Source organism: Orussus abietinus, unplaced genomic scaffold (assembly GCF_000612105.2).
Source record: "Orussus abietinus isolate OABI.00-Male unplaced genomic scaffold, Oabi_2.0 scaffold212, whole genome shotgun sequence".
NCBI classification, from domain to species: Eukaryota; Metazoa; Arthropoda; class Insecta; order Hymenoptera; family Orussidae; genus Orussus; species Orussus abietinus.
The window spans coordinates 139415-162395 of NW_019394367.1; the positions used below are offsets into that span (position 1 = coordinate 139415).

The window sequence follows — 22981 nt, forward strand, 5'->3', positions numbered from 1 at the left end:
TTGCAGAAATTGTCAATTTTTGTTCAATTCGTAGACATTTTGAAATTTATTAAAAATGTGAAGACAGTTTTAGATTTTTTTTTATAAAAGATGAAATTTCATGGGGGTCGGAACCTTCCTTGTATGGTATATATTGTATATAGGCTGGATACATAGACGCAGATATTAGATGCTTCAAGGAATGTTTAATACGTGATCATTGTATGCGTTCTTGACTAACCCACAACCGCGAGGCACGCAGGTGTGGGTCCCACTTTTGATATTCCAATTTTAGAGCCTCCTCGGAACCGACTCGACCTTGTCGTTTGCTTGATATACACCATCCGGATACATAGTTATGTGACGTATACATATATTTTTGCGTAACGATGTTTACGGAATAGATAAGGGGCTGAGTAATCACGCTAGACCGAGCTAGCGCGGCCTGCGTGACGTCTGGTTTCCGTTTCTTAATTATATTTTTAGCGACCGTAACCGGCCAAGGCTGGCACCTCCCGATGCAGGGGTTGAGACTGATTAGATTTCTGGATTTCTTGCCAGGACACTCGGGTCGAACTCGAGGGCGGCGAGGCTAAATCTGGCCGTCGGAAAATCGATTCCACTCCGCTATGCAGGAACCGGTCGAACCGTAATGCAAGAGCCTCGCCGTGCATCGTGTACGGGTCGTTCCGAAAACGTCCCGACCCTTGACATTATTCTTCTCGGTTCCTGCCCTTTCGGCGAGCTCTCGCCTCAAGATTTCGAAAACGAGGGCGTCGAGCTCTCTTCCGAAAAGCCTTCTCGTGCCTGGGTAGAGTCTACCCTATCGGTGACGAACTCCGGGAAAAAGAGGTTGCTCGGATCAAGGTTGCGGTTTTATCGCTACGTCACTGGACTCGTAGACGCACGCTCCGTGGTACGAGCTCCTTTTCCTTATAACGTCCTGTAAACGCAGGTTTGGATCGATTTACGAAGGGAAAAGTACCGTGGCATTTAAAGGGCATTGTGGTTCTTCGGGCGATTTCTTAGTTCTAGGGGAGCTCGAGGTTAATCTCGTTATCGTCTCGGATAAGAGGCATTACCTCGACGAATGCCATTTAAGGAGTCGCGGTCGTGTCCGATGGATCCGCGGCGGCCCGACCAATCACGGAGCCGGGACACCGGCACGTGGGTGGGGGTTGGTCGGATCAAGGTTACGACAGAGGTTCGCCGGTCTACGTCACTCTACGTGGTTCTACGTCCTACGGCGACGTGCACACCCTCGTGGCGCGCCGAGTGTACGAGCCATTCATGAGCCCGAGGTGGCGCGGCCATTCGCGAGCGCAACGCCTCGAGCTCGCGAGAGGAGAAATTCTAGATGTCGGATTACGCCGACTCGCCTGAGAATACCTAATGCGGGAAAAAGACTTTCCATTTACTGAAGGTGAAACGCACGGCTGGGAGGGAACCCTCGTTTTAGACGCTATCGCCGCTTTATCGGCGCCCTGGGAAGTTTTAGCCGGGGGAGAAAATAAAGACCGCTACAGATATAACGCGAGTTGCATCTGTATTATCCGAAAATTCTAGAGTGGTTATGGTAAATATTATAACGTTTAAATATTTAATTTACTTTCACGTTTCGTATAAAAAGACATGAGGGTACCCTGCGCGTGAGACGCCCCGAATAGGTGAATCTGAGGTAATAGCAAATCCGTGGAAATGTAACGAATGCCAGCTTTTTATATGAAGACGGCGCGATATCTTAGTGTCCTAATGTACCTGTATACCGTGAATTAGGTTGGGAATCATGTACGAGAAAGTCAAGCGAGCCGGAGTTACAAAGGGTTCGCAAAGACGGAACGATCCGCGCTAACTTTCGCTTCGTTATATTTTAACTGCACCATCTCTGGATCTGCTAAAAAATATTGCCATAGGATTTGACTGTCCCTCTCGAATCCACCGATGTTGTACTTTTTCTGAAATACAGGACAAAGCGTGGGGGTATTAATTCGGATCGGGCGATCGCTGAATCGAGTGGAATCGACGTTACACTTACCATCATCTCTTTCAATTTGTTTCTTGTAGTCATAAGGTCTCCATCGAGCTTCTTCAGGCAGCTCGTAGTTTTATGGATTCGCGTTAGGAGTTCAGGGGCCGAGGATTTTAAGCTGACCGTCACCCCATCTTGGGTCTCGTGTTCATATTGTGCAGTCACTGCATCCTCCCTGAGAGATGATAATTAAAATAATGAAAATTCCTTTATGCTATAATGGAGACGAGTTGAACGAACATCGATACTTACAGCGGCTTTAAACTTGCAATTTTACCATTCAACTCAGCTCCTAGTAAGAATTCCCGATTCAGCTTGTTTTCCACAACCAAGGCGTCGTATTGGTTTATTGCGGAATGCAGAGTTGCGTCTTCGCTATCCTTCCCGAGTATCATTGACATAAATATTTTATTGAACACATTTTGGTTCTTCACCGGTCCTTCCAGTATGGCGGTATATTCGTTTTGTTGTTTCTGCATACTTTCCTAAATGAGTAAAATGACCTTCCATTAAACCCTTCTCTTTAATGAACGTTAATTTCTGAAAATAGTACTGATCCTGTTTTTACTTACTCGTCTCATAGTGGACAAGGAATATTCGGTCGTGAGATAGTGGTGAGCATCCGCAGCGAATTCGCGTATTTCTGCGAGACGACGACACTGCAATTTCATTAGCATGGAAAGCAGGTCGGAATACGCGCTACCATGCTCTCGAGCAAAAGTTTTAACTATTCTCAGTTTTTCTAGGCGATCTTTCCTTCGCTGAAGCCTTCCCTCCGCATCTTTCAAGATGATCTTTGTTATTTCCATCCGAGCAAAATTTCTTGACAGTGGTTTCAACTGTTCTTCGAGCAGAATCCCCACATTCTCTTCCAAGTAATCCCGTTTCCCAGTTAGTTCTAAAATTTCTGCACTGAATATAGTTTTAATTGTTATAAAGTTAAACAGAAAAGTCAAAAGGAAATACAAAAGACGTATACCTTAGCTGTGCCTGAGTCTGTGGTATCTTTAATTTTCCATTATTGTAAATACTAATGGCATATTCCTTGATGCCACTGGAAGCAGCATTGCGTGTTTTTGCCAAAACTTCATCTACCGTAGATTGCATTAATCTATGAAAGAGTTTCGATTATTCATACTGATAAATTTATTAAGAACAGAGTTTGAATTTTATTGTTACTTTTGTTCACAGTTTGATAATTCTTGTAACATTTCTTCACCACGAGTATCTTTGCTGTCGTTCATAAGTCTGGAGAGATCTGAGTCACTTCCAAATTGTCTTTTTATGTAAACTAGTAGATAGTTAACATACATTTCCATTTTTTTAATAAAAAGCTCCAGGGGCATTTGCGTATACAGAATCTGTGGACCTTTCTGCTAAAAGCTTATCATAAATCTGTAGTATATATTAATTTATTGCATAGATATATGTTGGATCAAAAATACCTTCTCGGCTGCATTGGCATACACATCCACGAGGAGCTTTACGTCTTTAAATACATTTCGGTGGCTAGTATCAAATTTTTCTAAGACCACCTCACAGTCATTATAAGCTTTATCCAATTCAATGCGATCCTTTTTTAACATAGTCTGTTCTTCCTCAAGATTCTCATCCAGTTTTTCTTCTAGTTCTCTATAAATAAAGTTGTATAATATATGATTTAGTGAACAAATATCGATAAACTCATAGAATCATACTTTAAATTATGGAAACTTGTCTCCAAACTATGAAGGTAATCTACATCTTCTCCATGGGCTTCCTTCTCCACTTCTAAGTCAGTATTTTGCTTTTCCAAGCTCCAGTTTTCTGATTTAACTAATTCTAACAGTTGCGGACAATTACTTGTAGCCTCAGCAAGCGCCTCGTCCAATTCAGTACCTTGCAACCACTGTTCTGTTTTTTGTAGGTGGTCCCTTCTAAAAGCATTAAACGATAAGTTACCATTAATTCTTAAAACCGCTTCTGTTTACACCTTTTTACACAAAATTCTTACATTTGAACCTCCTCTTCCGTAAGGACATTGTCACGAGTGACATTCTCGCAAAACCATTGCAGAAATGGCTGTAAACTGTCATCTTCGCATAATTTGTTTAATATTTGCGGTGTGATATTGGGAGATAGGCCAGGAAGTAATTCCCGAATTTTCTCGTGAAGAACTCCATTGGATATGCTCATATTGTCCTCTTGTCACGAGTTCCGTATTTGAATAAATTCAAACGGACATTCATGTGCAGATTGAACAGTTGCCAAAAGTAAAAATGTTTACGATTTTTCCCCACTTGTCGAGTAACCGGTTATATTTGAAAAGTCGCTTCGAGGTTATGTTCAAGATTCATAAGACGGCGCCATTTCTGAGGCTGGAGCACAAACTATATATTACACCTAGACAAACAAATTCGAGTCTTGGTAGTGACGGCTCGATTTGTCACTTGAATCAGAGAGATGATGAGAGTAACCACCCTACCATACCAGACTGGTCTTTACGTTTACCGACATATCGCGTCTTTCGACACTTCAGCTGTCGAGAGGGCAGCACCGCGCTACAGTTACGAAGTAGGAGACGTGGTTACTCTCATCTTCTCTCTGAGCAGACGCTACGTAGATCGTGCGCGAGCGTCGCGGCTAAAGGGGCGCTCCGATTGGCCAATGGTGACGCCATGTCGCGGAGCTATTTATAACCGGCTGAGCGGGCACACCGGGTGGCCAGTGAGTACCCGCCATTCATGCGAGTCGATCCCGCCGCGTTTCCGTGTGTCGAGTCTGGTGCGTCGAGTCGGCGAGAGCTGGCGAGAGCCTAACGAGGAGAGGAGAGAGAAAGACATGGTGTCGGTGATGTATTTTCGCGCCCTTGGGAAGACATGAAACAAGCGGATTAGCACTCGCCACGCGTAGTCGCGTTCGCACGGCCGTGGAGTGACGATGAGTCTCGGCCACGTTCGCCCCACGTAAGTCCCGCGGGCACGCGCCGATCGAACCGTCGTCGACTATTTTGGTCGCGGAATCGCCGTTGCCAAGTCGAACCGCGGATTCTCGCGAGGTTTGGGCCGAGCGGCCGCGTGCGCGTACGCCAGGAGAGCCGACTCGCTCACGGCGAGCGCCGCGCGGGGAAACGTTGGTTTACGCGGCAGCGCCGCGTTCCTCCTTTCCTCGCGCGCGCGGTCGGCGTGATTCGGCTTGGCGGTTTTCGCGAGCGCGGGGCTCGGCCAGCGCGGAAGACGCGGCGATCTCGACGGCGCTCACGATGCGGATTTGACCCGGTTCTCGAGTGAGAGAGAGCGAGAGAGAGAATAATTGCTGGCGAAAAATAGACCGCGCGATTTTCCGCTCTCGGGAATGCGCGAGCCGCGTCGCGGAGAGGGGCTTCAATATTCTCAGAACTCTGTGTTTGGTTTTTAGGTAGAAGCGAAGGAGAAAGGGAAAGAGGCATCGACAGGAATCCACGCCGAAAAATGTTGGTTAAATAATCTGACGCACGAGGGAATTGCCAGGTGACACAGCAAACTCTCGACGATTACTATGGGGGCATTTTTGGATACACCGAAGACCGACAAGTACAACGAACATGGTTCTGGTAACGGATTGCGGTACGGGGTGGCTAGCATGCAAGGATGGAGGATGGAGATGGAGGATGCTCATAGAGCGATAACAGGGTTGGAAGGTGGACTGTCGGATTGGAGTTACTTCGCTGTCTTCGATGGTCACGCCGGAGCGAGAGTGTCGGCACATAGCGCCGAACACCTGCTCGAGTCTATTATGCAGACTAAAGAGTTTAAGGCAGAGGATGTGATAAATGGAATCCATTACGGGTTTTTAAGGCTGGATGATGAGATGAGAGACCTGCCCGAAATGAGCGCTGGCACGGACAAGTCCGGTTCTACCGCGGTTTGTGCGTTCATATCTCCTAAACAGATTTACATTGCGAACTGCGGCGACTCCCGGGCTGTCCTGTGTCGTTCCGGAAACCCGATCTTTTCGACCAGAGATCATAAACCGATCTTGCCTGCTGAAAAGGAAAGGATTCAAAATGCAGGGGGTAGTGTGATGATTCAACGGGTGAACGGGTCGTTGGCTGTTTCACGAGCGCTAGGAGATTATGAGTACAAAAACGTCGAAGGCCGAGGGCCCTGCGAACAACTGGTCTCTCCAGAACCGGAAATATTCTTACGGGACAGAGATGACGAACACGATGAGTTCTTAGTTTTGGCATGCGACGGGATTTGGGACGTTATGACCAACGAAGATCTCTGTCATTTTATACATTCGAGGCTGTTGCTGACCGACGACTTAGAAGTGGTTACCAACCAAGTTATAGATACTTGTTTATATAAGGTAAAGTCTAATCGATGACAACTTGTGTTAGGAACTTCATGCATGTGATTTTAGATAGGAGTTTAGCTAGGATATAATTTCAGCATGTTTTATGTCAGTTACCGTTATACATTTCAGTGATAGCATCGACATATCTGCAAAGAAAGCCAGTTATTCGCGAAATCCAGTTGTGTGAATATGTTTTTAACCGAGCTTGTGCTTATCGTGCAGAGATAATGTATCATATTTTTCTTTTCGCATTTCAACTCTTGACTGCTGATTTAGCACTGGAGCATTATTTCTGATACTACATTTTTTATTAACTTGTAGTGATGGATAGAAAAGTAACATTTTAAATGGATACTTAAAAAGCAGATAAAAATATTAGCATTGCTGTGATGATCACTTAATCACTCAGCTGGTGTCAACATAGACATGATTAATTACCTCAATACAGGTAGCACTATCTTACTCACAGTTAAGTTTACAGATAACTACCAACGGTTATGATAATGTAGTACCACTTGTTGCATTTTGCAATAATTACTCATTTTGAGTTTACGTTATTTAAGAAGTTTTCATTGTATTATGTTAATTATACAAATAGAACAAACATCATTAGGTGTAAACATTATTTTTATTACAAGTGCTCTAATTTCATTTTGCAGGGAAGCAGAGATAATATGAGCATCGTATTGGTTACATTTCCCGGAGCTCCAAAACCGAGTCCAGAGGCCCAGAAGAAGGAAGCCGAATTAGAAATGGCAATCGAGAGGAGGATTAAAGGTTCATTTACTTTTCCATATAGATATTCACATTCAATCTTATCTCTGTGCTGCTGTATTAACACGAGGTCCCGTAGACGTACCTGACATCCATCAAGCTCTCTTACGTAGAGAGCAAGTTAAGTTGCAATAATTCATTTCAAATCAGTTTTCAAATACAAACGTATCTTTTCATCTGCCCCATGAGTGCATAAGATGTAGACATTTTATAATGTTCTTGGGCGACCAACTAGTCACCATAGATCAGTCAAACCTACTGCCGAATTTTAAAATAGAGAACTGTAGCTTTGAGATCAAGAATGAAATAGTTCCTCGTAGGAAGTATATAATGTTTTAGGAATTGATAGGTGTCTAAAATAGTCACTTTTTTTTAACAATACCTTCAGTCTCATAATTACCTGTTAAATAATACTGAAATGACTGAAATATGTTAATTTCAGATTTTTATTTATTTATTGAGTCACGTGTAATTATTGATAAACATCAATTTTAAGCCAAAGGTAGAAGGACAGTTCCTTAGAGGCCTTGTAATGAACAGTAACTATCTGTGATTATTATTGTTATCTCCAGTTTTGTCTTTGAGACAGTGAATTTTAATTGATAAATGTTTGTTATGGACTTATAAGTCCACCATTAATGTGTAGTTGCTTTTAAGATGAAGCACCAATAAAATTTATGGCTATTATTTGTAGCACTGTTCAAGTGAGGTTACTAGGATTAAAGTAACATGTAAGAATAATAGTAGGTTCTGTCCGTCACAGTACCAATATGAAATAACGTGTCAAGCGTGTTGAATACTCTATGTACAATCAGAGAATCAAAACAGTTTCATATTCTTCTAAACCATGTTGACCAATTATAAAAAAGATATTCATTCCATTTGTTCGTCATGTACTTATTCCAAATAACTGAAAGGTTTAATTCGAATTAAGTGACTTCAAGATGATTGATCTTTTACTTTATAAATAGTCACGAGGTACATGCAGTAGCATGCTGACAATTCTTTAATAGTATTAAAATAATCAAAGGGTATTCTAAGTATAAAACGTAGCTTCACTCGTCAACTAGATTATCAAGAATAATCAAAGTGATCCATATTCCATTACTATTGTGTGGTAAATTCCACGTGTTACTCAGTGTTCATAATCGTCCCCCTTTACCACGCATGATGTTCATAACAATCGCAAGAATATTCTCAGGAAATTTTATGTTTCATTTATTAACGTTGCGGTTAGAGTTTTAATTATTTAGTTACATCATTCATTAAGTTTTTGTGAAAGCAAATTATAATTCTAAAAGAAGAGAGAATAGTACAAATATGTCGAAAAGATATTTTCATTCGGTGATGATTGCTGGAACATCTAACTCGAGAGTTTATTCTAAATAGATACGAGAAACAAAGTAACTCGTTAAAAAGATCGGTAAAGATTATAAGCAACAGGTTGTCCATTTTAATCTGTATAACAATAGCAAACGAAAAATGTGCAATAAATCTATCATGGATTTTTAAAAAAAGTTAGTTGTACCCACTGCACTCGGAGTTGTAATTTTAACACATGTTCCACCCTTGGAGTTGTTACTGAATAAATACGCATTTCTCTTTTGTGCATTGAAAATAGTTTTAAAGGCGCCACAGGTAGGTGCGAACTCACTTACAACACAATAAACTTGTCTCGTCACTTCCCTTGACCTTTGTATTCTTGTTCTAACGGCAATGCATTTCTTATGGAGGATCATTGCGCTTGCCGTTACGCATGTGATAAATTAACATGATTTACAATATAAAATCAATTGTGTAGGCAACAATTCCATCGGTGGACAAGTATAATTTAAATCGTAAGATATTTAAAAAGGAAAAGTGGAAAACGATTGGAAGATGTATCTACTTAAGACCGGAGAACGGGGAGAGAAACTTCTTTCCATAAGAAATGTACCGTTTGTTACATTCCAGTCCTAAGTAGTTGCATGTTAAGTTAACTTTCGGTTTTGTCGCTTCTATTTTCTGTCAGTACTTTCATGGAAGTCGCTTCTCAGGCATATAACTTTCATCCACGTAAAATGTCATCGTTGATCTGTATGAATCGGTAGTAGAAGTCTGATAAATCTCATGACGAAAGAGCAACAACTAGTGTTAGTAGATGTCGTTTCTTATTTCATTAGAGTGGCATTGAGATTTTGTGATTTAGTTTCACCAAAAAAAAAGAAAAAGAAATAAATAGACGTCACATGTTATCGAAGATGCAGCACTGATCTTTTACTGTTCTGTCGACAGAAATTGTAGCGCAGCAAGAGAACAAAGACAGCTTCGACTTTCTGCAACTGCTTCAGCTTCTTATGGATCAGGAGTTGCCCAATTTGCCACCTGGAGGTGGTCTTTCAGCTAAGTAAGTTAATCTTCAACTCAATAGCACCGACAAATGCTTATCACCTGCAAACACGTGGCGCATTCGGAACGCTTAGCTCGTAACCTGGTTAAACGATAAACTTTGAAGAAACGAACGGTACCGGAGAGACACTCCCGTTACAAAGAAACAAAAGCACATTGTCGCCATTAAAGTAGTTGGACGTTAAAGTTGAAATGCCGCGGTAAAACGGTGGTTACTCTCGGGGAGCAGCGTTGTTTGACTACACGTTCAGATTCCGACTGCAGCCAAATCTTTCAATACTTACGTAAGGAAACAGTGTTAAGGTTAACCTGGTGGTCGGTGAACACAAAGAGTCAACAGTCCATTACCAATTTGGCTTGATTCCAAAGTACATAATTAGATGGCTCTCGCAATGGTGCAATTGTGCCGAGCTTGACCTTCGTCAGATATACCAAATTTAAGTAAACGCAGCAAGAACTTCCGGGACCGTTGTCTCATCTTCCTTATTCAGTGTTGTTCCCCGCAGTTAAACGAAGCACGAAGCAAAATCGAACAATTAACTTAGCGCCTTCATAACGTTTGGGCTTGCAGGAATCTACTCACCTATACGGGTTACTTTTTTCTTTTTTCAGGCAACCATTCATCGAGAAGGTGTTTCGGGACGTTTGTCCCAGCGCAGCGGACAGCGTAAGTCTTGGATACGATTTCCCTTCGATTTAACTAACCCCCTGGTCTCGTTCTAAAAGTCACAGAAAATGTGCAACTATACCTAGTACGTGTGTCCCGCTTTTACACATCGATACAGGATTTAATCACTGAACGATTTAATTTGCTCCTTGATATTCCTATCTTATGTACCTTCTGTCTAAATCAGAAACAACAGAGCGCCATTGCAACCAGGCCAGTGAACGTAGAATGACTTTTCCCGACAGAGAAAACTAATGTAAAGGGAGAGAAAATTCTATCGAGGAGTAGAGACATTGATGCAATAATGGAGTGGCAGAATAGATGTAAACAAAAATTGTACAGTACCGATACATTCATGCGTTGTTTTACAGAAAAAAATTTAATTATTTATCGCTGTTGTTGCTTGTAGAACGTCCCAGGCGTAATAATTACAGTCCGCAAGGATTTAACGTCGAAATGCAAATTAACATCCTATTGGCCAATTAGACACTAACGAAACGCACGCCAAATCTAATTAGCAGTAATGAAGAAAGCACACAGACATGCATTTATTATATTACACAACGTAACCGAAGACTTAATTCAAATGCGAAACATCGTGGTATTTAGAAATGGCATTTGCACTTGAGAGCCATTGTACTTTTCTGGTCCTCCCCTTTTTTTTATATATATATGTGTGTATGAAAATTCATCGTATTACATTATTCGGTACGAGGCCGCAGGAGCATTCTAAGTTTATTATTCTTTCACCGTAGTCAGACGCAGTAACGATTGCAAAATGTTATTAACAACAGTGGTGATTAAATTCGAACGGAAATAATAATTCTCAGTCCGACGCGATTGGACGCGAATAGATGGAAAACCAGGCCAGTTCCCTCGAGAAGATTTTATTGTGCGTAAATAAAAGAGAAAAAAAAGGCATGCAAGTAACAGAGATAGAGCAAACGGAATTGAGGCAAGATTTTCGATAGATCAATTTTGGCGAGTCATAAAAAGCGGTCCAAGACGGTTAACAGAAAAAGAGATCCTACACGCAGTAACAAATAACGTGTTCTCACAGATTTTATCGGTTACCACCATCTATTGTTGGATTTTGTACATTTTCCCCACGTCCGAAAAATGGAAGGAAAAGAAAAATTATATTAAGGTTGTTTGCGCAGGGGTTCAGAGATATTGTACTAAGGGTTGCAAACGAGGCCGTACTCTAATGAAAATCTAGATGACGCGAAAGTGTAGTTTTAACTACTTTCATTGTCACGTGCAAAACCCATATTAATAATGTTAATTCCTTCCCCAAATTTATCTGAGATATTTTTTTATCGTATTAGAGTTTATTGTTCTCGATAGTTTAATTCGTTGATACGATCGACAGGGTCGGAAGCGGAATTAGAGACGAATGCGTATTCGTAGTGTTGTTAAAATCTTTATCGCAAGAGGAACTAGGGAAATAGGGTATATAGTTTGACCGTATGTTTTCTCTTCTCTCTAAATTAAATTCGTTTACCGCGTATATAATCAATGCGTGTGATCTAGATGTTCATTCAAAATGGACGGTACAGTAGAATATTTCTACGGTAAGCCCCTGCCGTGTTGACAAAAAGATGCGTAACATTACATTATAATAATTACATACATATATTTTTGTAGTTCTAGGGGACTCATGTCCAGAATATTTACTCGTATGTCTGGTCAATTTCTCCCTCTCTCCGTCGGACAATTGTTAGTAGGGAGACTTGCAAGGCTTTTTCGTTCTCAGGCGTTTAATAATAATAAGAAAAAAAAAAGAAACAAAGGAAGAAGAAGCATAAGGAAAACGAAAACAACCGAAAGTCGTTTGCGCGTGTAGAGTCGGAAAAACTGACCACTTTAATATTAGGATTTGCAGTTCTGTATATAAATATAGATACTGTATCCACGGATGTTTGTACGGATATTTCGTTTATCGTAGTTTTGAGGACGATTCGATTAGAGGCGTAGCATCAACGGAGGCCTTGATTTTAGTTTCGCGTAACGCGTTGGATTTCCTTTCCTCCTTGTTTTTTTCTTTAGGGTTTCTCCGCTTTTTCGCGCAAGACATCGTTCCCAGTCGAATCATCTTCAACTCCTCGAAACCTGGAAGGAGGTGCGAAATTGCCCTCGAAATAATTCGTAAACGGGCAAAATTTAAAAAAAAAAAAGAAGAAAAGAAAAGCATAAGAACAGTCGAGCTCCGCGTGTACTCGTGTTAATTAATTCCGATCCATGGACAATAAACGGTTGCTGCTCAGAGCTTTGACGTTCCCTCGTTATGCCGTGCTTGTTGACGATGCAGAAACTACTTGTCAAGGCCATCCTACAATCCTAACGTGTAGTACACACAAACATACACAATTGGATGTATACATATATATATATATATATACACCAAAGTACATTTATCGTTCCCTGGTTGTAAAATAACGTGATGGTAGTAAAAGGGGTATTACAGAAGTTCGCTATAATTCGGGAAAAAGAGCGAGGCAGTCTCCTAGTGTCGCGTTGGAATGCCTTCGTAAACGTTACATTGTTTTTTTTTTATTTTGTTGTTATTTCCTTTTTCTTTGCTTCAACTTTTGGAACGAATTTATTATCGCTGCTCGCCGAAGAGATTAATCGTTTAATTAATTTGACGAATCTTAGAGTCATTCCCGAATTATAGCAGCGCATAAGTGCCGTTTCGGAGCAACGGCCAAGTGACGGGGAAGGACTTCGACGAATGTGAAAATCGGTAACCGTGCGGTGGTTGTTGCCGATGGTGAATGAAATATAAAAATGATAAACAGAAGATACGTCCTCGCCAATCGGTCAAACTATCCGTCGGGGATTTATATCCCGATTTCGAGATGTCGGATAAAATGATACCGCCCTGGTATCTTTCACCCCGAGTCCTGCACCCTCGTTCTGTACATAGAATTTTACTTGGCCAACGTGAGGACGTATTTTAATATATGTGTATTATATATCCTGGAGGTAATTCCTCGTCACTTGGGTGAGTGATCCTTAGCTTTCCGCGACGTCGTCTTGTTGCCCCTCGAAGGCACAGGTCTTTTACTCCCTTCCTCGCAACTTAAAAAAAAAAAAAAAAAAACAACACAGTCCCGTTCTGTACAAATTATGGTATTGAATAGAGGTGTCGTTGAGCCAGAATAAGGAGAGTACTCTCGCCAGTTTATCAATTTCTACGTTAAGTTGGATCACGATGGTGTGGATCGTGGAACTTGTAAGAAAATAAGAAAAGAACAGAGAATATTGAAAGGGAAGAAATAGTCTTGTACTTACACGACAAACTGGTGCGTCTCGGTGTGCTCGGAAAGTCTAAGTACCTCTCAGAATGGGACTGATGTCGCGTAGCGGGCGTAGATACCGAATATAGATATATTACTTGTAAAGTCCAAATTACTTGGCAGTGAATTTCTCCCCCGGAGAGAGTGTATATGAAGTCGCTTAATTCGCAGCCCTCTTGCCTTCGCATCGCGTATCGCGGACGAGCAGCCTTTAGTTCTTGGATGATTTGTACACCCAATAACTAATTACCACATTTTGATTATTTTCATTCAATACGTCCCACTCTTTCTCCTTCTCTCTCTCTCTCTCCCCCTAACAAACGACTCCTCGGTAATCATTGGTAACAGTGAACACGGCAAAGGGAGGCTGGTCGAGTTAGCTAAATAACGAAAAAAAAAAAAAAAATGGGAATTGCTGTATAGGGAAGGAACCGTATTTGGTAATATCGGTAGGACCGTCGGAAATCGGTGGTGAAGTTCAATGTGTAGTCGAAGAGAGGTTAATCCCGGAGCCTTGATAACGATAACGAATCTAGGATGCACATCCTTAATTCCGTATTGTCCCGTCCGTTCTCTAGATTAGGTTCGACCAGACCATGAATCCTCTCCTGGCGCACAAGACGAGCCTTCCCACGGACGACCCTAATAACGATCGTTAAATCCGAACGCGATGAGCTTGGATTAAGCTGCGGCAAAAAGTTGAACACTCGAGACCTACGAAGGAAGCTTAAAATTGCAAAGCACACTCTCGCCGGTGTCGGCGCGTTTTCCCGTACACTGTGCGGACGTTATCGCGCGTTATCGTAATTCGCGGGTGCCGAGCACCCGAAAGTGTGTCCCTGGATGGGTTTCTGACTTTTGGAACGTTTTCTTCTTCATTTTTCAGATCGACGAGAATTTCGACGGGGAATAGCCGTCGAGGGAGAACCTCCCCTCGAACGCGGTGTAAAAATCCTCGGGGTTGCGTGAGACACTTTCGGGTGCCCTCGGAGACACTCCTGCCAGGAACCTAAACTCGATATTTCCGTACCTGAGAACTGTGAGGTCTTAACCCGGTCGGCTTGTACCAATTGTAAGATATATATACTCCGTTCGCGACCCACGTAATTCTCACAGTCTGCCGAATGGATTTACTGTCTTCGACCTGGAGAGAGAAAGCTCCCCGCGGCGACGCCGTTTGTATGCGCCTCGAACCTCGCGGTATTCTTCCTGTAAATAAACGAAATCTTGTCACTAACAATGAGAGAACGGCGCGTTGAGTCTCGGGCGTGTTAGAGAGTTAAGATCTTACGAGACTCAAGTACGAGCTCGGAACTATGTTAGTTGGAAATTTTAGCGTAACTCGAATTCAGCATAATACTATGGAATATTTTGTGTACGTTACTATTTACTTATGAGGTTACTTACGCAATACCATTTACCTGTGTTGTTGTATATAATATACATAATTAAAGACGTATATACCATGGGAACTAGCTTGTTCTCTTTTCGTTAAGGAAGCGTTCGCCGGTAGATAGGCGAGGTGTTCAGTTAATATCACATTTCGGAAGATCTTTTCTGCCATTTCGAGCGGGAACGGGCCCATGTTGCGATCTACGTGTACCCGTTAAATGGATTAAGTGTTGCGAACGATTTAGAAGGGGCGATTCTATATGGCGCGCCCAAGTACAATTTCAAATGTAGATAATGTTACGCCGCTTTATCCCGTAGAGTCTTTTTTTTTCTCTCGCTGTATCGGTTGAGGCCCTAGTTTAACAGTAGAACTACCAAGACCAGTAAAAATGACTGGTTTCAAATGGCCCATCCTATACAAAAAAAAATCCATTAGTAGTTCTAGTATTAACCGAGGTCATGACCAAAGGGTAGAAGTAATTTACGAACTACTAATGCACGCATTAACGTGTGCCAATCTCTCTGGGAGATATTCTAACCGTTTAACAAGCAATCCTAACACCGTGTCCCGCGTGTGACTACTTTGATTTGAAAGTTACTCTTTACTCTTAAGGGGGTAGATACATTTTACCCGAATTCTTTCAATAAATTTTCATGAATTTTTTCTACCGAAATCGTAAGAGCTATTGAAAAACTCTTTTTCGTACATACTGATATTTTGTCTGCTTGTACAAATTTTTCAAAAACATTTCATTGCGTCGTACTCGCTCGGCGCGCTGGACTGCAAGATACTGCATTTCATCGGTGTCCACGATTGCGTTCGTTTGACTGTAAAAAAAAAATCCAGGTATATCCTGGTTTGTCAGATGACCCTTTATAGCTCGGTCGCATTGAAAGAATTGACCAATCACAAAATGGCGACAGTATAACGACTTACTTCTTTTTTTCAATTCGGCAGCTTTTTTCAGTCTTCTCAAAGTTGTACAGATCGTCATTTTTTATGTAGACTAATCTCCGCGGTATGGGCTATAGCGAGATATATTCTGTACAACCTCACAAAAATTTTAGGTGAATCGGTCCAGTAGATATCGTGGGCACAAGTTTGAAAAATGTGGTTTCGATGGACATGCAAAAAACCGAAAAATCGACTTTTTTCATCGGACAAAATGTATATCTCCCCCCTTAATTTCGATTCTCGATTACAAGATCGCGGAGGATTGTAAGGCTGTGATTAATTAACATTTACCCGGAAGCTACGCATTAATGGCAGAGCTTAGGCGCAGGGCTTGAATTGGCACGAAAATCTACCGGCGAAAAGGACTCGCGAGTTCGCCGAGAGAGCGATGCCAGAACGATTCTCTTTCTCTCGAGGCTTGAAAATGTCGGTGCACGTGTTAAACGATACACAACCACCAGCCAGATATGATAATGTTCTTAGATCAGTGAAGCTGCACTGAGGAAAGCGGCGATCGTCGCATCCGTTATCGATGCGCTTAGGTTGCATTCTAATCGAATGCACGGCGCGCAAGCTTGATCGATCGTTGAAAGAGAGAGAGAGAGAGAGAGAGAGAGAGAGAGAGAGAGAGAGAGAACCCCGGAACGTCGAGTTTACTCAACAAGGTAACTTTGCTCTGATATATCCTCTCTAGCCGAACGTGACAAACTCCGTGGTGTCTTTACATTAACAAAGTCCACATCTATGGATGAATTAACGCAGTCTGAGTTTCCTGAAATCGCCGGAAATACGAGTCGATTACCTGCGCATGCGCAACGATGGGGGGAACGATCGCGAGGGCCAGAATTACGTCCGTGGGAGAAAAGTAGGATCTCGTGACGTCCTCGTTCGGATGTACCTTTTTGCCTCCCAAAAACAGTACACGCATGTAGTTAGATCATTTGTTTTACGTACCGTTGCCGATTTCTTTTCTATGAGAAATTTAGCGGTGCATGTAAAACCGTAGAGAGCAACTGAGCTTCCTCTCTTTCTTTTCTCCCTAAAGACCGAACGCGTAAAAAACGAGCCTCAGCTTGCGTTAACACATTCGCGACCGGTAAATTTTTTCCGTCTCAAATACTGAGTACCGGCGAAAATAATGAAATTCTGAAACTGGTTGCCGCTAAGTTGTATCGTGTATCATTATGGACGTGAATTCACGTCGACGGCAAACCAGGAATAGAACTTGAAAAGACGTGAATTCACGTCAGCGGTCGCGAATGTGTCAACACCTTTCGTTGTTTGTGCCGCCTATCGTTAAGCATCCAGGGATTCGCGTTAGCTTTTCAATCGGTCGAAGATTAGTATTTATCGACGCAAGTGCATAACGCAGAATCCAGCGCACCGCTTAAAAAGTATCCTCCTTGTCTGGTATTTACTTAATGTGCTATTACCGAATTCTTGCTAAAAAAAATTCATTGGTGCATGTAAGTAGGTAGTAACCGAGCTTACTCTATCTTTTTGTCTCCCTAGGATGAACGTATAGGGAAGAAAAGAATACCCAGCTTGCATTAACAGGTTTCAGTTTTCAAGTATACGTAGAGTCGCGCAAGCCTCTTAACGTGTAAATAATTAACATTAGCCGTCGAAGATGCTTGAGTGCAAGGCCCGAGTTTTTCTTTCCTCAGCACCAAAAAGTATCCTCCGTGTGTCTGGTATGATTGCAGAACTCGATGTCCAGTTAATGCGTGTGTACGAATACGAACTCGAGTTGGATTCGCACCAGAGAACGACGGCTGGAGAAAGCCTGAGAAGAAAAAGATAAAGTGGTAAGCTCTTCCCTCATTCTCTTGCGAGAGGCACCGGAGTTCCATCTCGCATCCACGAGCTCGATTCGGCAAGATCATCCCTTATGTCTTTGGTCAATGCTGTAACAAGGTAACTGGACCGTAATTAAATGATAAGCACGACTAGTGGACCTACTGTAAAGGAGGTATAAGTGATATCCGATATACCGGTTTACCGGTCAGAGAAGGCGACCGATTTTAATAGTGTCAGGCACAGTTCCAAGGTATTGCTGGTCGTGTATAGACACTCGTATTTATGTATACGTACTTATGTTTACATGCGTATAAATGTGTATATTTACATGGCCGTTCCTCGGCTTACCTTGCTCGCCGAGAATTTCGTTACCTTCGGTTATGTAATGGAGTGGTCGCCTCCTGTACGCGCAGGCACGGACGCATGTGTACATGGCAATGGAACCTTAAATTGCTCGAGCCAATGCACGGTTCCAAGTGCAAGCAAGAAATTGTAAAGTGATCCTCGAACTAAAGTGGACCTCGACGTTGGCCGCCAGAACGGATTTCGATATTGACGGAACAGGTGTACTAAATACATCCGAGATCGAAGCTATGCCGCAATGCCGTCTAGGTCATACGTTATTTCGTGGCACTGAACCTTGAGAAATAAATTATTTCAATTAGACAATGTTATCCGTACGTGTTGCGAAAACTACCATATCGTGCCCTTATCGGATAGTAACATCTAATTTTACGGTGTCGAGCTCTCTGTGTTTGTCCCTCGTCTACTTGGCGTTATGTACTGAAACAAAAAAATCAGGTCTAATCGGGAAGATAATGCGTTCCCTTACAGTCGGAATACATTTTATTGCAATACGTAATAATTTGTAATTAAAAAAAAAAGTGAGCGCATCCTAGATTTGAGATATCACATTGAAAACTTTGTCCGATAAAACATAGCCGGTTTCTATTTTGCGGCTGCTAAAACGTCATCTTGCCAAATTTGATTTGAAATCCCCATGGAAGATAATGCGTGCGTTCACGTGCAGTATAAAAAAATACGAGCGGTAGACTGCTTCTAAGGTAATATCGCGTTATGTACAATTTTGTGCCGATTCGCGGATAAAAAGGAACGACGGTTGTCAAGCGATCACTCGTTAGTTCGCTTGGATTACTTTACCAATTTACCGTAGATCATTTGTCCGTACTCGAAATTAATTTTTACCTCGTCCTCGAAGGTGTGACATTTTTCGTTTAGATGTCGACATAACAACGCTATAATTCCTTCGTTTACCGTTCTTTGTACAGTGTGTCCAGCATTAGAAACGTAGAATCTCCTCGATGCGGATACATTTCTCCTTCACTCATTTATGAAATAAATATCTAATCTAGCAAACGAACAACCCTATGACGTTGATCGCCCTAAACGGTGTCTAAATTCTTGTCTCGGGTACTTGTAAAAACTTAACTCGGCACAGTTTATGCAACCGTACAAAAATAACTTGAACTTGATCTAAGTCGACGTATGTGAACGCCTTTTCAATGTACACACTAATTTATCGGTAGATACATCCTTCGCACGTGCGGAGGCTCGTTGCGCAATCGTGAGTACCTCATTATATACAATGTTGGTCGAACACTGAATTAATATCCTAAATTACAACGCAATGGGTCATGCGAAGACACAGAGAAAGCTTAACCAGTTTTCTTACAAATCCTTTAAAAATTCGACATTTTTTATAAATATGCGATCTGAAACGTCAATAACGTGTTCTACGGAGGCGTCCCCTTGCACGGGAGCTATTTAACAAGAGCACAGAGAGTTTACGGGTAAATTCTCCTATCGTCGATTATATTGTCAAGTATCAAATCTATAAATTATCCGACTGCCAGTACAAAATACATTAAAGCTCGGTGTACGTCGTGAGACACCGGAATCACATAAACGCTCGTTATGTTTCTAAGAGATTGAGTTAGTGTGCCAAAGACTTAGCGATAAGAGAAACAAACGAATTAACTCGAATAGTCTTTAAGTAATGAATCTATTGCAGCGTGACCGATTGCACGTTGTTTCTTGACATAAGAAAAGTGAGTTCTTTCTAAAGAATTAGACCTCAGGGTGAAAATCGACAATGTATTGCCGAATAAAAAGAACGAATGTATCCTTAGAACCCATAGTATCAAAGTGATCAAGTCTTTCTCAAATACACGCCCTAGTCACAATGTAATAATGAAACTTGTAAATAGGTTTCAATAATCCCGATCCACTTTGTCAAATATGTCGAAATCACAGATTATTATCGATATATAAAAATGTATTGAAAGACTGAAAATTCATCGTTCGTTAAATTGTACAACAATATTAGATGTCTGTCTTGTGTATATATACACATCTTAAGGAAGTTTCTTAGCGATCGATCATGGGTGCCCTAATATCACCATCGTTCACAGATGACACTTTACACTATACCACTGTTGAACGGTATCACAATTAAAAGAGTAGAAGCTGGATAACACACATCCTACTTGTTCGCCGTCCATCCACGCCAAAGAGAAGCAATACTGGCAGCTGCACTTGTCATCAAACCTCCAGCTACACTTTGGTTCACGTGCATACTCGAAGACTGCTGGCTTACCGTCACTCCAGGAATGGGCACTGTCATTTCTGGGCAAGCAACGTTCGGAACCTGCAAAGTGAATCTATTGAGCTCAGGTATTCTCAATCTACAGAAATACATTTTGACTTTAATTTCAGAGTTGTGCTTTTTAAGTTTTTGTCTTAATTCATGTACTGGAAATGTTTTAACAACGTACAGCTTCCCATTCCCAATTGAAAGCATCCTCTTCCTCATCCGAAGCAGAATCATCACTCTTTTCTAAGTCAGGAATCAGCTGACTGTGTAGCTGTGCTGCCTCAGCAGGGTCAATCTCTATTGGCCCGATTCTGAGTAATAGAAAATAGTGTAAATTAGAAATCTATCCACGCAGTGAGCCTACGATTAGTTTACCTTCCGAGATCGCTGATTTCCGTATTGAGCAAATGCATCAGATTTTGCAGTGTGTGCATGGGATGTAACACTGCTACATTTGTATTTTGGGTAAAGCACAAGTGTAAAACGTTACTGTTGAGTCTCGCTACTTTTCTTGCAAACTTCTGGTCTGACATTTCACTCCCACAAAATTCGCTGAAATAATGGAATTTGAACTATTTACGCGTTCTAGATGCAAGACACGGTTTGTTACGTTCGTAAAAACTTACCTGTATGCAAGTTTGTAAGGGAGTCTTACATTTACGTAGTATGCAATTATGTTAACCAGCTGAGTAGCATAAGTCAGAGCTGCACTTATATTGTAGGTTGGATTATGCATCGCATTTTCTTTGTTGCCATCTGATAATCCATCTTTATTTTCTGTCACTAAAGTTAAAAGGTTTTGTTAAAAACAAGATGGAGATGAAATCGTGATATTTAGAGGAAATTAGTTATACATATGATTTCAACAAACCCCAGCGCGAGTAAGCACTGTAATCACCCGTTCCAGGCAAGGTAGGTGCAACAATACGATATTGTAACTCTAAACTATTTTCTGCGTCATTAATCCACCTTCCTCTCACGTAAGATGTACCGGAAGCATCTGCCAAAGCGCAAGTCACTGTATCTGCACTAGAACTCTCTTCTTCACTGCTACATAAACTTCAAATAACGTAAAGGTAATAAAAAATTCGTACAACACAATGTAGATAATGTTTAAAAAAGTACATACAAAATGCCATACCTTCTGCTAGGTTGAACTTCTGACAATGGGAAGATGTATTGAACTAATTGCTTGGCAGCAGTTCTAATGACTTTTTTCAATTGTTGCCTCTTTCTTTCGACTGCTTCCTGTTTTTCTTGTTTAACCATTAAGCCAGTAACAAATTTATGTACTTTTTGCACCCGCTCTTCATGCCTGGGTAATCTTAGAGCCAGCTGAGAATTCACATCCTTCAGGATATTTAAATGCTGATTGCCTACAAGTAACGCATATTAAATGAAACTTACAAACCTAGATATTAAATACTTATATTTCATACCTCTGTTTATACTCTGTCTAGTTTCATTGACTAATGATTGAAGGAGTCTCACCCGTTCATTGCACATATTTATCTCACATACCTAAAAGCAAGATTTGTTTGATAATAAAACATGACAAACAAGTACAGTTCTATATATAATATTGCCACCTACTAGTTTATCTTTTTCCTTGTATCTCTCCAAGGCTTTCAAACATTTCTCTTCCAATTGAGATCGTGCAGCTTTCAACCGAAGCAGCCGTAGCTGTTTATCCGTAAAGCTAAATAAAATTAGAACATTAATAAATGTTAACATAGAGAAATCCATTTTTATGCCGCAAACCGAGAATCATTTCCACAAAAAGAAAAAAAAGGGAAAGGGAGAACGAATACATATAGAAACATTGAAAAAGACATGTAATATCAAAACGAGACATTGCAAGTACCGTTCAGAGTAGACAGACGTCGAATGTACAAAATCCCCATTTTGAATGCACCGTCTGCAATAGAAAACCCGTCGATTGCTGTGACAAAGTGGACACTTGAATAAGTTTACGCTAATACGACTCGAAACGTCTTCCAGCTCTGAGGAGAGTTGAAAATCTGCGGGTGCTGTACAGGAGCCGTCGGAGCTGCTTGTCGCCATAACCAAGAACGAGAACAATGAGCTTCGTCCGTCTGTTGTCACTTGCCAGAGCTCGTCAGCTGATCCGGTATTTACTTGCGATTTGGCGTCATTTACGAAGCATTTCTAATCTCCCGGAGCAATAGCATGCCAGTTTTCGAGGCAGAATACCACTTTCGCTCTCTGCACTTCTTAACAATTTCTCGAGTTAATAATCTTAGAAATGACGAATAACTTTTATCTTGATTAAACATTTAATTTGACTCATCTCGTTGCTGAGAAAGAATACAAGAAAATAATGCAACTTCACATTTCTAATTTCGCGTTCTTCGAAAGAAAAGATGGCGACTGCTCGCGACGGGAACGCAGATAATGTACCTTCGGACACGTCTGCTACCAGCAGAGATCAGAAATGAGTTGGGAGATTGCTCACGGACAGGATCGTCCGATCGCATTCTGTGCTGCCCTCCGGTTTCGTACGTTAGCTTTCACCGTTTTTTGCCCCCAAGGACGGCGCCAGAGATGAGTTGGGAGATTGCTTACGGGCAGGATGGTCCGATCGCATCCCGTGCTGCCCTCTGGTTTCGTACGTTAGCTTTCACCGTTTTTTGCCCCCAAGGGCGGCGCAACGAATTCCTGATACTAGCTCGCGCTCTCATGATGGCGGTCCATCTACCAGTCGCCGTTGGCGGCTCCCGCACGCACGCACGCACGCACGCAC

At 41.6% G+C, this 22981-nt stretch overlaps 3 protein-coding genes across 10 annotated transcripts; 1 reads left to right on the forward strand and 2 right to left on the reverse strand.

The window, feature by feature from the left end:
- Nucleotides 1–169: 169 nt before the first annotated feature.
- On the reverse strand, nucleotides 170–10068 carry LOC105695270 (augmin complex subunit dgt3). 2 transcript variants are annotated; one of them, XM_023432041.1, is made up of 10 exons: nucleotides 9530–10068; nucleotides 4002–4390; nucleotides 3706–3924; nucleotides 3454–3640; nucleotides 3188–3381; nucleotides 2988–3119; nucleotides 2581–2920; nucleotides 2261–2493; nucleotides 2015–2183; nucleotides 170–1934 (listed from the first exon to the last, which is right to left on the reverse strand). In XM_023432041.1, the coding sequence occupies exons 2-10, from the start codon at nucleotides 4181–4183 to the stop codon at nucleotides 1794–1796; spliced, it is 1797 nt and encodes a 598-aa protein (XP_023287809.1). In that variant the 5' UTR covers nucleotides 4184–4390; nucleotides 9530–10068; the 3' UTR covers nucleotides 170–1793. The 2 variants fall into 2 exon arrangements, with proteins under 2 accessions (XP_023287809.1, XP_012272112.1); XM_012416689.1 differs by having other exon boundaries at nucleotides 3188–3384.
- On the forward strand, nucleotides 4702–19755 carry LOC105695272 (protein phosphatase 1B). Of its 6 annotated transcripts, none has more exons than XR_001103615.2 (7): nucleotides 4702–4953; nucleotides 5405–6337; nucleotides 6985–7102; nucleotides 9374–9485; nucleotides 10100–10154; nucleotides 16287–16468; nucleotides 17510–19755. XR_001103615.2 is itself a non-coding variant. In XM_012416698.2 (6 exons), exons 2-6 carry the CDS (start codon nucleotides 5525–5527, stop codon nucleotides 17525–17527), a joined length of 1116 nt encoding a protein of 371 aa, XP_012272121.1. In that variant the 5' UTR covers nucleotides 4702–4953; nucleotides 5405–5524; the 3' UTR covers nucleotides 17528–19755. The 6 variants fall into 6 exon arrangements, 4 of the variants coding, with proteins under 4 accessions (XP_012272121.1, XP_012272120.1, XP_012272117.1 ...); XR_001103616.2 differs by lacking the exon at nucleotides 4702–4953 and adding an exon at nucleotides 5140–5273; XM_012416698.2 differs by lacking the exon at nucleotides 16287–16468.
- LOC105695271 (beclin 1-associated autophagy-related key regulator) lies at nucleotides 18856–22571 on the reverse strand. Of its 2 annotated transcripts, none has more exons than XM_012416690.2 (9): nucleotides 22082–22571; nucleotides 21811–21916; nucleotides 21657–21738; nucleotides 21347–21593; nucleotides 21089–21276; nucleotides 20844–21000; nucleotides 20593–20769; nucleotides 20399–20528; nucleotides 18856–20271 (listed from the first exon to the last, which is right to left on the reverse strand). In XM_012416690.2, the coding sequence occupies exons 1-9, from the start codon at nucleotides 22279–22281 to the stop codon at nucleotides 20107–20109; spliced, it is 1452 nt and encodes a 483-aa protein (XP_012272113.1). In that variant the 5' UTR covers nucleotides 22282–22571; the 3' UTR covers nucleotides 18856–20106. The 2 variants fall into 2 exon arrangements, with proteins under 2 accessions (XP_012272113.1, XP_012272114.1); XM_012416691.2 differs by having other exon boundaries at nucleotides 21359–21593; nucleotides 22082–22568.
- Nucleotides 22572–22981: the final 410 nt, after the last annotated feature.

What these genes read in the sequence shown, in the direction of transcription:
- LOC105695270 (XM_012416689.1), bottom strand. Translation starts at nt 4,183, where the DNA reads ATGAGCATATCCAATGGAGTTCTTCACGAGAAAATTCGGGAATTACTT. An exon ending in ACAAGTTTCCATAATTTAAA is followed by an intron (nt 3,641 to 3,705) that starts GTATGATTCTAT and finishes CTTTATTTATAG; the next exon opens with AGAACTAGAAGAAAAACTGG. An exon ending in ATGCCAATGCAGCCGAGAAG is followed by an intron (nt 3,385 to 3,453) that starts GTATTTTTGATC and finishes ATAAGCTTTTAG; the next exon opens with CAGAAAGGTCCACAGATTCT.
- LOC105695272 (XM_012416694.1), top strand. Translation starts at nt 5,525, where the DNA reads ATGGGGGCATTTTTGGATACACCGAAGACCGACAAGTACAACGAACAT. An exon ending in TAGATACTTGTTTATATAAG is followed by an intron (nt 6,338 to 6,984) that starts GTAAAGTCTAAT and finishes TTCATTTTGCAG; the next exon opens with GGAAGCAGAGATAATATGAG. An exon ending in GGAGGTGGTCTTTCAGCTAA is followed by an intron (nt 9,486 to 10,099) that starts GTAAGTTAATCT and finishes TTCTTTTTTCAG; the next exon opens with GCAACCATTCATCGAGAAGG.
- LOC105695271 (XM_012416690.2), bottom strand. Translation starts at nt 22,281, where the DNA reads ATGGCGACAAGCAGCTCCGACGGCTCCTGTACAGCACCCGCAGATTTT. An exon ending in TAGACAGAGTATAAACAGAG is followed by an intron (nt 21,594 to 21,656) that starts GTATGAAATATA and finishes CGTTACTTGTAG; the next exon opens with GCAATCAGCATTTAAATATC. An exon ending in CAGTGCTTACTCGCGCTGGG is followed by an intron (nt 21,001 to 21,088) that starts GTTTGTTGAAAT and finishes TTTTAACTTTAG; the next exon opens with TGACAGAAAATAAAGATGGA.